At 42.5% G+C, this 14,025-nt stretch overlaps 1 protein-coding gene across 4 annotated transcripts in view; it reads right to left on the reverse strand.

Annotated features, from left to right (window-relative positions):
• The window catches only part of ATAD2B (ATPase family AAA domain containing 2B), a 193,373-nt gene extending 179,862 nt beyond the window's left edge, over positions 1 to 13,511 (reverse strand). For all 4 annotated transcript variants that reach the window (XM_089656093.1, XM_089656092.1, XM_089656091.1 and 1 more), the window contains exon 1: positions 13,215 to 13,511. In XM_089656093.1, coding sequence (XP_089512219.1) covers positions 13,215 to 13,325 — 111 coding nt within the window. In that variant the 5' untranslated portion in view covers positions 13,326 to 13,511. The remainder of the gene's footprint in view (positions 1 to 13,214) is intronic.
• Positions 13,512 to 14,025: the final 514 nt, after the last annotated feature.

Here is a 14,025-nt window from a genome sequence, read left to right on the forward strand (position 1 = left end):
TTGCTGGGTGCACACCACTGAGGGTGCCTACGAGGGCGTGTTCTGGGAGGACGTCATATGAGTAATTAAAAAAAGTTTGTAAATAAAGTGATTTTTTTCTTGAACGGATGTGCACTGGTGAGACTGCACTGATGAGGAAGCACTGTTGAGGCTTCACTGAAAGCCAACACAGACGGGTACTAATGGTCACACTGATGGGGCTACACTGATCATCAGGGCACTGATGATCAGTGTAGATGTCCCCCTGAAAAATGGCGATAGCCGGCATTTCCTGTTTACATGTGATCAGCTGTGATTGGACATCGCTGGTCACATGTAAGAGGCTGCACTAATTGGCCCCCTACTTGGAAACGTGATCAGCTGTGTCCGAAGGACACAGAGATCACAGATTGTGCACAGCATGTGCCCCAGGGGACACGCAGGAGGTGAAGTTCTGAGAGGGCGTCCATGGCTATAGTGCGGCCAGGGATTGGTTAAGTGGAGGGTAGGATATCAATTGGAGGATCAGTGGTGAACAGTCTGGTTTGAAACCATTGGGTTTATTGAAAACATTGTACATCTGTAGGCAAGGTTTGAATTAAATATTCCCACGTCTCAAAGGATTTTTGGACCCCGACTCCTTATGTAAGGAGGCCTCCACCCATTCCATACAGAAAACGTTTGTCTATAAACAAAAATAGTGGGGGGTTCTGGGTAGAGCCACTTCTGTTAACCTCGGATATCCTTATGATAAGACGACCTATAGAAAATTGTCAAGAGGAGAGTCCGTGGATATAGATTGACCTATGTTGAGCATGTAACATTCCCACAAAATGACCTTATAGAAAAAGGAACACATGTAATCCTGCGGTTTACAGGTAGAGAGAGTGTCAGGACTGTGCATTTAAATTTGCCTTTTAAAAAAAATAAATGCACATCTTTTTGCAGGTAAAAAATGTGCATTTATTAATGCTTGTTATTGAGTGTTTCTAAAGCACTGCACTTGCAATCAGCAGATCGTGGGTGCAATGCAAGGCACCTGAGGACTGTCAGTGTATCTGTGTGCTCATACCTCGAACAGGCAGACAGTTAGGCTGGCCATACATTATACAATTATCTGCAGATTTTCTGCCCAATTTCCTTTAGATTTACCTTCAACTATGTAGTGCAAGGGCCTGCCTAATTGGATACAACTGAAAGTGTTGTTTAGGTTTGTCCTCCTATTATATGGTTTTTGGTAAATCTAAACCAAAAATCTGCAGATAATTGTATAATGTATGGCCAGCCTTACTCAATGACAGAGAATTGATAAGCTACCTAGAGTGCTCGTCTGCACCCTGGTAGTTCATAGAGAACTGCAAGCTGTTAGTTGCAGTGGCTGACAGTAGTTGTAGTTCTCCCATTCACAGAACTCTGAATGAATGATGCAGAAGGAGCCCTTACGGCCGCCATTTTTGTGCGACATCGGATACGGGAAGAAGATCCCTGGCTCGCTGTCACAACAGGGAATGGGGGGTTGGGGATGCTGCTGCATCAGTAACAGGTTACACCCCAGCTACAGGTGAAGTATGTTAAAAAAAAGGTGAACTTATCCTTTGAAGCAGAACTTCACTCTCTCAATCAGCATGAACTATTTTTAATCTATATGCTGCTAGCATCAGTAAATGGATAGGAGAGTATATAATATTTACTTGTTTTATACGTTTTTATACATTTCTTCAGTTACTTCCTGGTTTCCATGCCTATGCAAATGAGGTCATACATCCCAGCAGTCTTCAGGAGAGGAGGGAGGGTTCTCAGATCAGCCAATGCCTGAGCTAAGGGCAGGTGGATTTCAGTACTAAATGCTACATGAATCATCTGCCCTTATTCAAGATGGCCTCTCGCAGAAATACTAGGGGTGTTTTTTAAATTGATTTCTCAGCAAAATAAAGCATGGACACATGAATGGATGTGGGAGCTCTCTTTGAATATGAAAACCAGACATAAAAAGGTGACCTGGCCAATCCTTTTACAACTTGCAATTTTTCTTTTATGGTTTGTACAACATACACTGCTCAAAAAAATGAAAGGAACACTTTGAAAACACAGCAGATCTCAATGGGGAAAAACATCATGCTGGATATCTATACTGCAATGGACTGGGTAATGGATTAGGAACGTAAGGATGCCCCATTGTTTGATGGAAATGAAAATGATCAAACTACAGAGGACTGAATTCAAAGACCCCAAAAATCAAAGTGACAAAAATGATGCAGCAGGCTAGTCCATTTTGCTGAAATTTCATTGCAGCAACTCAAAATGGTCCTCAGTGGTCTGTATAGATGGCCCCCACATGCTTGTATAAATGCCTGACAACGTCGGGGCATGCTCCTAATGAGGATGGTGTCCTGGGGTATTTCCTCCCAGACCTGGAGCAGCACATCACTGAGCTCCTGGACAGTCTGAGGTGCAAGCTGGCAGCATCTGATTGACTGAAACATGATATCCCAGAGATGTTCTATTGGATTTAGGTCAGGCGAGCATGGGGGCCATTCAGTGGTATCAATTCCTTCATCCTCCAGGAACTGCCTGCATACTCTCGCCACATGAGGCTGGGCATTGTCGTGCACCAGGAGGAACCCAGGACCCACTGCACCAGCATAGGGTCTGACAATGGGTCCAAGGATTTCATCCCAATACCTAATGGCAGTCAAGATTACATTGTCTAGCCTGTAGAGGTCTGTGCGTCCCTCCATGGATATTCCTCCCCAGACTATCACTGACCCACCACCAAAATGGTCATGCTGAATAATGTTACAGGCAGCATAAGGTTCTCCACGGCTTCTCCAGACCCTTTTACATCTGTCACATGTGCTCAGGGTGAACCTGCTCTCATCTGTGAAAAGCACAGGGCGCCAGTGGCAGACCTGCCGATTCTGGTATTCAATGGCAAATGCCAATCGAGTTCTATGGTGCCAGGCAGTGAACACAGGGCCCACTAGAGGACGTCGGGCCCTCAGGCCACCCTCATGAAGTCCGTTTCTGATTGTTTGATCAGAGACATTCACACCAGTGGCCTGCTGGAGGTCATTTTGTAGGGCTCTGGCAGTACTCATCCTGTTCCTCCTTGCACAAAGGAGCAGATACCAGTCCTGCTGTTGGGTTAAGGACCTTCTACTGCCCTGTCCAGCTCTTCTAGTGTAACTGCCTGTCTCCTGGAATCTCTTCCATGCTCTTGAGACTATGCTGAGAGACACAAGAAACCTTCTGGCAATGGCACGTATTGATGTACCATCCTGGAGGACTTGGACTGCCTGTGCAACCTCTGTAGGGTCCAGGTATCACCTCATGCTACCAGTAGTGACACTGACACTAGCCAAATGCAAAACTAGTGAAAAACAGTCAGAAAAGATGAGTAGAGAAAAAAAAAAGTCAGTGGCCATCACCTATAAAACCATTCGTTTTGGAGGTTGTCTCATTAATGACCATCTAGTGCACCTGTTGTTAATTTCATTAACACCAAAGCAGCTGAAACTGATTAACAACCCCCTCTGCTACTTCCCTGACCAGATCAATATTTCAGGAGTTTAACTGACTTGATGCTATACTCTGATTAAAAAGTGTTTCTTTATTTTTTTTTTGAGCAGTGTATATTCTTAAGTAAATATAAGTGACTTAGACTCAATGTTCTGTTTTTTTCAACCCAACTCAGGACATACTCTGCCTTCTCTCTTACTATGACAGACCAACTTCAAAAGTCCATAGTTGATCTTCAAACCAATAGATGGACAGAATGAGTAAACTGAGAGGGACATTTACAAACCATTAAAAGTGTGCCACCCTCTTTTATATGAAACTGGTTACCATGAGCACAAATTACCTTCACATTAAAAAAAAAAAAAAATTCCATCTAATGAACAAAATTTTGCCCAATATAAAGCTAGCCGCATACAACAGTAAACAATCAGCAGGAGATCTATCACCATCTATATAGGCATACACACTAATTTCCCTATTCACATGCATCAAGTAAAAGTCTTAGAGGAGAAAGGCATCAGCTGGAAATTTCCATCAACGACAATCACAATTTCTGTGATACCAAAAACTCTCTCACCCATTACAGCCAAAAGATAGAGGTGGGTGACTCAGACGTGGGATGTCTACTTCGTAGGGATTTTATTAGCAATAACAGAATGTAAAGGTCCAGGTATTTCTTTTCTTGCATAGTTACATTGGTCCAGCTAAGTTTACATAATCCATAAAAGGCCAAATCCTGTGGAAATGGAGAACCACTGTAATAGCCACTGCTACTACTGTACAGTGATCCTCACTGTATTATGTGTCCCATGCCAGGAGGACAACATGGGCGCCATTCAGGTAACACCTTGCATTGCAAGTGTTCTCTGATTGAACAAAGTGATGATTGCAATGTCACTGCCTCACTTAGTGGCAGCTACTACATATATGTGACTGTATGGGGTGAAATAGTGTTCCCGCACATAAAAATGACCTGCATACTGCGACAGAACCTACATCACTACAACAAGCACCTAGCAGGACACAAGAACGTCTCTCCTCCTCACTTTGCATGTATAGCTGACACTTTAGACAACATAACAATTTGAATCTTCTTCCAATGTGTTCACTGAAGCAGAAAAGTACCACCAACAATGAGAATTTATTTCATACGTACAAGAAGAGGTCAAGTCTAAATAATAACTTCATAATAATGAAAAGTGCAATATAACAGTTTAAAATAGTTTAAAAAGCTGAACCCCTCCACTTTATATGAAAAGGAGAAATGTATAAAAATACACACATATATACATTTTACATACACATGAAAGTCTCACATTTCCATCACTTGCAAAAATTACCAGCATAAAGCACTTTCTAAGGTGAATATGTGAGGATAGAAAAATGAAAGCTGCTTTTACAGACTTACATTTTTAATTTTTTAATTTTTTTTAAAGTGGAACTATGCTGCATCTGAGCACCATAAACCAAAATTGCCATTTAATTCATTTTTAATATTCAAAGCGAACTTAACCACCCACCCATTCATGTCTCCATGCATCACTTTGAAAAACACCCCCTAGCATTTCTGGCTGTGGTCATTTTGAGTAAGGGCAGGTGATTCATGTAGCATCTTCCTGAAATCCATCTGCCCATAACTCAGGCATGAGGGTGATTTTAGCTAAGAGAACCCCTTCTCCCCGCCTGAAGACTCCTGGGATACATGACATTTGCCTATACCTGGAATCTAGGAAGTAACTGAAGAAATTAAAAAAAAAAGTTGAATACAATATACCTATCTAATTACTAATGCTAACAGCATAAGGATTTACAATAGTCAATGCCAATTGAGAGGGTGACATTCCGCTTTAATGTAAGCTCTGTGGCTGTCACCCTGAAGCTGGGTTTACTGACTGCAAAGTGTGTAATCTGGAATAAGCATGCAGGACAAGAAGTCTTCTTTTGCTACATGTTTGTTTCAGGTTGGTGACTTGCTAGGCAGTAAACAAAGATCGGCATGACAGCCCACAGACTGTACCTTTAAAGCATGTCAATAAAAGCTGCTCCCGTGCGTCTCACAGTTTCAGTATAACAGAATTTGGGTGTCAGGCATGAGACAAAGCATGGCTGTATGTCTAATTGCAGGGAGGATCTGAATATGTACAGAAGTTGAGAAATATCTCATGTCAGCTTTCAAGGTGTGCCTAGGAAGCCTAGATTGTACAGAGTGCCTTACATGCAAAGCATAGTTAATAAAAAGAGACATATCAGAAAGGCTGAGCAAGGCTCTGGTAAGGGCTGAACAGACCACTGCTATACCTGCTGTCACCAGTGAGGGCGCCCAGGCGGCTGTGACACTCAGACAGTAACAAACCAAGAACTTTTGTTCTTTTGTACAAATTCAGAGAACAACCCACACTGCACACTAACATCTGCTGAGCCCACATTACACCCACACAACAGCCAGACTATGACACTGTATACCCAGTCCCCCTGTGCCTGCAATACAAAGAACCAAACAAGTGTCCCATGATCTAAGCAATGCAACGTCTAACACTATAATGTTGGAACATAGACACCTAGAATTGGAACAATACATGTATTGATTACACAGACTAGCACAATGTAACATACATACACACTAATGTAACAACATATACACCTAGAATTGGAACAATACATGTATTGATTACACAGACTAGCACAATGTAACATACATACACACTAATGTAACAATCCATATACAAACACTATCAAACACCAAGGATTTTAAACAGTGAAATGATCTGTACAATAATTTTCATATTAAAATTATCTCAGATTACACTATACAAAATAATTCCAGGATTGCCAAAATACAATAAAGAGCTGCAGAGAGCCCCGAGGTCAAATATACGCCATATCCTCACATGTCCAACAGATGTCTAATGAGCAAAATGCACGGCACTGGTCAGTATTTACATGATTTAAGTAAGGGGATGTATAGACAACTTATGAACATCTCACATGATGTATCGCCATTTTCTCAGGCATGTTAGAAACACTGTATGTTCATACACACGGCATGAATATTTCTACATCAAGTTATCATACAAGGTACACAATAAGGTACACAAAATTGTATAGTTAGCATTAAAGGATAAGTTCACCTTTTAACAAAATATTAAAAAGGCACTTTTTTTTTGCAAGTAAAAAAATGTTTATTTATTATTTTTTGTTTATGGAGCCTCTAAAACATTGCACCAGCGATCAACAAATCACTGGGGGCATGCAGGTCTCCCCCTGAACTGTACATATACCTGCTTGCTCATACATCCCGTACAGGCAAGCAGATACTTCTTGACAAGAAGGCTCAATGAACTACCACGGCACTGTGGAGCGCCGTGATAGTTCATAGAAAACAACAAGCCAACAATCGCTAAGGCTGTTGGGACTTGTAGTTTCTCATTCACAGAATGCTGTCAATGAATGATGCAAGCAGCTGGAGCCACTTTTATAAAATTTTGACAGCTAGCAAGGGGAGAGAAGATCCCCCGCTAGCTGTCACAGTGTGCATCTAGGGAGTTCAGGGGACCAGTCAGATTGTAACATATTATACCCTAAATATGGGTGTAACATGTTGAGAAAGGTGAACTTATCTTTTAATGTCAGGCATTAGCTAGGACATATCCTGCAAATCATAAAGAGTATTATAGATACTCTAGAAATCGGTCTCACAGCAGCACGGTGAACAGCAATAAACGTAAGTACTTGCTAGGGTTAGGCTGACTTTACATTAAACCGTCAGCTATGTAGTACAAGTGTTTGCCTGCTTACATAAAATGCAATGGGTTGTTGAATGGTCTGTTTTCATAGTTTCAGTAAATTTAAAGGAGATTGTACAATCAACTGTGTAAGGTGTATATATACTCACTGACCACTTTATTAGGTACACCTGTTCAATTTCTTGGTAACACAAATTTAATCAGCCAATCACATGTCACCAACTCAATGCATTTAGGTGTCTAGATGTGGTGAAGATGACTTGAAGTTCAAACAGAGCACCAGAATGGAGAAGAAAGAGGATTTAAGTGACTATGAACGTGACATGGTTGTTGGTGTCAGATGGGCTGGTCTGGGTATTTCAAAAACCGATCTACTGGGATTTTCATACACAACTATTTCTAGGGTTTAGAGAACGGTCCGAAAAAGAGAAAATATCCAGTGAGCAGCAGTTGTGTGGATGAGAATGCCTTGTTGATGTCAGAGAAGAATAGGCAGACTGGTTGCTGCGACATTCAGATGGTAGGGTCAGAATTTGGAGTAAACAACATGAAAGCATGGATCCATCCTGCCTTGTATCAACGGTTCAGGCTGGTGGTGGTGGTGTGGAGGATATTTTCTTGGCACTAGCAAGGTGTACCTAATAAAGTGGCCAGTGACTGTATGTATCTGTTGTATGTCTGACAGAGCTATCATCAGCATGACTCTGAAGTAGAAGACAGACAGAGACCCTATGTGGAGGAGTTGGAAGAGTAATGGAAGCATAAAATATTAGCTCCAGAGGAACACACTGCTGTAGAAAAGCCTCAAAGATGCAACACAATAATTACAGAAGCAATTCAATTGGAAGAAGTCTTGATTGCCTCCACTTTACCCATTACCGATTTGGCAGTATTTCTTTATGAAATTGCCACAATAGTGCTGTCCAGCAAAGGTGTCACCAATTAGAACTTCTGAATTTGTCACGTGCTGGTACAAAACAATGAAAATGTTGCAGGGTGTTCATAAACTTGAAGCAAGGCTTCCAACTACATACACAGCACCAGAAATGTGTCCCAAATGCCTTACTGAATCACCCCCATTATGGGGCAGGTATGGTTAATAAACAAAATATATAACATACTATATCCCTTCTTGCATAATGCAGATTATCAGCACCATACTGCTGGGTGTTAGAGAGTAGCAGTCACCTGAGGTCAATCCAGGCAGACTCAGCTTGTGATCACCATTATACACACAGTACATGCAAGACACAGACCATGGACAAGTATGACAACATTCTGATTAACATCCAATGTACTGTATTACTAAGACGACACTGAAAAGACAGACAGGGCATTAATAGACATATACAGACATGAGAGGAGACAAGACAGACCAGAAGAGAAGACAGGCTGGGCAAACAGCACACATAATGACCAATATCTGTGATCGTTATACAGTGACAAGGCAGACATAAAATACAAACCATTCAGAGGTACGGTGTATTCTGACTACACACACTACTTCATACTTCGGTACAGCACATCATCCATAATAACTAGTATTATTTCTATTCTTATGAGGTATCAGGCAGAATGTGGACATCTCTGTCCATAAATAACAATTGAAGCTCACCATACTATAAATAGTATCAGACATCAGAGGCACTAAAAAGCGTCAAACAAATTCTGTGCAACTCGTGCCATTGTCCATCACAACAGCTTTTATTTCCCACAGTTCAGAAAATTACATTTTATAGTGGAAAGGTTTCCCATGGCAAGGCATTGCGTGAATAATTGTCAGTTGCTTGTGCTCTCAACCAAACTGTCAAGCCACAAATATCTGATGTCATAACTGATAACATGTGCAGCACCATGGCAACTGCCTGGGCTGTAAAGGATATGGAAGTTCATTTCGACTTGGCTGTGCTGCAATAGAAGCACTCATTTCTTAGACACTTTTTATTACATTCCCCCCTTCAATTTTATATAATGACAGTGTGAGGACATGACACATGAACCAGTCACATATAAAAACACTACAGAGGTGGTTTCCCTGTAATAAAAAATTAAGATATATAGAGAAAATCATTGCAAAACCAGGGGTTGCAGCATCATTTATTTATTTCAGGTACATCAATTTACATGTATATTGTACATTCACATCAGTCCCCAACCCTCAAGGAGTGTACAATCTAAGGTCCCTAACTCACATTCATACATGTATATGCTACAGCCAATTTAGACAGGAGCTAATTAACCTGCCAGCATGTCTTTGGAGTGTGGGAGGAAACCCACGCAGGCACAGGAAGAACATGCAAACTCCAGGCAGGTGGTGCTGTGGTTGGGATTCGAACCAACTACCTGAGTACTGCCAGGCAGAAGTGCTAACCATTAAGCCACTGTGCAGCATAAAGTTTATTTAAATCTCCATCAGACAGGAAAAAAAAAGTTACAATCTGGCTACAAAGCTACAGTATGGTTTTGCTGCCTGAATTTGTAGCCAAACTAAAGCAGGCCATACATGGATCGAACTCCGAATGAATTTTCTTCAGAATTTCGCACCGTTAATGGGCCGCAGCATCGTTCATTTATTGTGCGGCCATAAAATTTGAGAGATCAGGTATGTTGGAAATTTTTTGAAAAATGAACCAATTTTCAATCCACGTGTGAGAAATGTAATCAAAAAAGAACTGAGCATGAGTTGTGACCTGGAAAGAAAAGAAGATTCCTAGGCATGAAAATTTTGTTCTGTAGCAAGCTGAAATTGAAGGCTTGGTTGGTCGAATTTTGAAATCAATGGTGGCACCATCGGATTACAAAACACACAAAAGTTCAGATCTTCTGAAGAAAATTTGTTCAGAATTCGACCCATGGATGGCCTGCATTACTTTTATTTCAGACATGCAAACGTTATGTATGCTGCAACCCCTGGCTTCGGAATTCAGCTACATATTGATCTGGGAAGGCAGCTCTGGCTGCAAACAACTATTACACACAACATTCTAGACAAAGGCAGTGTGAGGACATTACACATGCAGGAGGATTTTCATTTCTATTTTTATGAGACATCAAAGTAGGTGTTCATTACAAAAGTCTGTTTATCTCTATACATAAACACTGCCTCACCCCTGGCTCACTTCTGTGCGGATGGTGCCACTGAGTGACCCACAAAAATACCTGCAGCCACACCACCCATACAAAGGAACGCAGAACCCGTGAGCAGGTGCCCTTAATTCTATAGGCACGCCACCTGCACTGGAAATTGCAACCGTACTGGAAACCTCAGTTCCCATGCGGGCTGCGATTTCAAAGTAGTGCAGGGACTTCATCCCTGCTTAGCACAGGAGTCCAATTAAATAAATGGGCTCCCGTGCAAAATCGCAGCCAGCACAAATGTGAACCAGGGCTTAGGCTAGGTTCACATCTGTACTTTTTTTTAATGTGTTTGCAGATCTGCAGAAGCACAGCACCATCTATTTAATATTTCCTATGGTTCCCATTCACATCTATGCAGTAGCGGGACACGTTCATCTAGCACCCAGGGCAAAGATGTGGGCAGCACAGTGGCTAAATGGTTAGCACTTCCGCCTGGCAGTAGTAGGGTTGTTGGTTCGAATCCCAACCACGGCACCTCCTGCCTGGAGTTTGCATGTTCTCCCTGTGCCTGCGTGGGTTTCCTCCGGGTATTCCAGCTTCCTCCCACACTCCAAAGACATGCTGGTAGGTTAATTGGATCCTGTCTAAAATTGGCCCTTGTATATGAACGTGAGTTAGGAACCTTAGATTGTACGCCCCTTGAGGGTTAGGGACTGATGTGAATGTACTATATATATATACACACACATATATATATATATATATATATATATATATGTAAAGTGCTGCGTAAATTGACAGCGCTATATAAGTGCCTGAAATAAATAAAATGTGCACCCGCCACTGTTAACGCATGCAATAGATTGGGTTTCCTGTCCAGTGCCCATTATCAGCCCCCTTGCTCCTCTGTGCCCAAGGCAGCTGACCCTACTGCCCACCCCTTGTCCCAGCCCTGTATCTATACAGTTTCCTGTAGTGTGTTTTTGGAAAAGATGCAGTGAATTTTTTTGACGTTTTTGGCTCCATTGACTACAAGAGAACTGCATCAAAAACACATGCACATGAGTCTTTGAAAAGGTTTTATGTTAACAATCAGTCTCCTCCTCCTACAAGAAAAAAAAGCATGAAAAAATCAACCGTACATGCATAGACGTGACCTAGGTTCCCACTTGTGTGCATTCCCAGTGGCCATGTTCGCTGCATCTGCGGGGAAAGCAGGAGAAGCCTTTCCTAAAGCCGCAGCTGCACAGAAACCGCATAGTGCTGTATCGCCTAGATTGTAAGCTCCAAGGATCAGGGCCCTCCTATCCCTCTTGTATTGAACTGTATTGTTGCTGTATTGTCTCCCGTTATATTGTAAAACGCTGAGCAAACTGTTGGCGCTATATAAATCCTGTATAATATATAAATCCTGTATAATAATAATATATAAATCCTGAATAATAATATATAAATCCTTTATAATATATAAATCCTGAATAATAATAATAATAATAATAATAATATATAAATCCTGTATAATAATAATAATAATATATAAATCCTGTATAATAATAATATATAAATCCTTTATAATAATATATAAATCCTGTATAATAATAATAATAATAATATATAAATCCTGAATAATAATAATAATATATAAATCCTGAATAATAATATTAATATATAAATCCTGAATAATAATATTAATATATAAATCCTGAATAATAATATTAATATATAAATCCTGAATAATAATAATAATATATAAATCCTGTATAATAATAATAATATATAAATCCTGTATAATAATAATAATATATAAATCCTGTATAATAATAATAATAATAGTATCTGCGCACAAAAAAAAAAAAAAAAAAACGCACCGCTGTTTCCAATGAAGGAGGGTGCTATTAAGAATTTTTACCACCCCACACATTTTTGCAGGGTGAATGCATGTGATTTCCACGCAATCCTGCAGCTGCAGAGCAGTGAATCCAGCCTGATTGGTCATCAGTATGAGGCGGGCAGTGCCCTCTGTACAGACGGTTAGACGGGACGCGGTGTACAGGTCTGCCAACCATATACAAGGCAGGGGCCCTTCACACCTCTGAGCGCATCTTTGCACGTGTTGCAACATTCGCAGACAGAGCCCCCCATTCATTTTAATGGGCTGACCTGGTCGCAAAAAAAATGCAGGATAAAGTCCCTGGATTTTTTTTAGAAATTGCGCCGTACAAAATTGCATGTTGCCGATTCAGTGCACACAAAATTGCGCTGCAGCTGACATGTATGGAGGGGGTGTTATTAGGAATTAACAGCACCCCTCCCCCCCCTTACGCGCCTGCTAAAGTGCGGCACATTTTACACATGCGATTGTTTTGAGCGCATTCCCGGCATACAGTACTGTGCACCCAGTCTTACAGGGGGATCTTTCTCTAAACTTTATATCCCTGGTGCTCAACCTGCAGCCTAAGGGCCACATGTGGCCCCTCTACAGACCCCAGGCGGTCAGTAGCAGGAATGGTCGTTTAGAAAGGAGCGGTTGTGTCAGCGATCTCTGACAGTCTCATGTTGCATGTCTTTAGTCCCAGGATCCTCTATTAGGTGTGAAGTTTCTACATAATGAACATTATGTGGGGCCCTGTGGAGGAGTCAGGGGCCACAGCTGGGGCCCCCTGTACCTCATAACATGGGTCAGTGACTGGAGTGTGACGTAGAGACGGTAGATATGACGTCAGCCAGGTCAGGACCCGGATTCTGAAGCTGGGTAACCCCCTTAGGGAGCCCCATAGCCGGTGTTCCCCCTCAGGAGCCCCGTCCCCTGTGGGTGGGAGGCCCGGCAGACACAAAGGCCTTCTCCCCTCCTCCTCCCCGGCCTCTCCCGGCTCTCCGAGACGATCTCCCCCTCACCTTGCCCAGCTGAGCTCTGGCCGCCAGCCGCCGGCTCTGGCCCGAACGGGTCCGGGAGGAGATAAACTTCCCATCGGGGCCCTTCTGGACGCTCCGCCGGGTCTTCACCATGGTTCCGTCCGGCCCTGTCCCCGGCTCCTATCCTCCTCTCCCCCGGCCCCCGGGCCGCCCAGCATACACGGCTCCCCACACTCAGTCCGCTGGAATCAGAGCCGGCTCCCCTCCGGATCAGGCACAGCCGCCGCCGGCCGCCATTTCCCTATTCTCTTTCTCACTTCCCAGCTGGCTTGCGCTAGCTTTCATCCGGGCGCCAGGTGGCGCTCTCCGGCCTGGTTTTAATGGCTTGGTCTCTGCGAGTCACGTGAGTGAGGGGGTGAAGCGCCGGGTGCCATCTTTGTGTGGGTCTATGCCTCTTTATGGAAGAATTAGAAGCGGACCTGTCTTGGTGAAAAGACAAGGGATGTCACTGGTGGATTGTTTGTGAAGCAGCTTATCATAGCTTTGCATTTTATCCTACTTTAAGAGTCGCTGGCCTAGAACAAGTATACAGCCAGTGAAATGTCAGAACCCTGGAAATACTAGGGCTGGTTCTGGGTCATTGACTCCCCTATCTATAAAGGCAATAGCTGTGGAACCCGAAACTTTAAAAAGAAGTCAGCAGTAGCAGCCCTAATACGTCCATATGTCATATGAGGCCTAAGCGCAATTTATATTTTCTGAAGAAGTCTCATATAGCATGTAACGCACAAGGCGGAGTCCTGCCTGAGCACACCAACGCACAACAAGCATCAGGCACTTGCATACACAATGA

This window comes from Staurois parvus, unplaced genomic scaffold, assembly GCF_062004578.1.
Source record: "Staurois parvus isolate SC_StPar_1 unplaced genomic scaffold, SC_StPar_1.0 ptg000886l, whole genome shotgun sequence".
Classification (NCBI taxonomy): Eukaryota; Metazoa; Chordata; class Amphibia; order Anura; family Ranidae; genus Staurois; species Staurois parvus.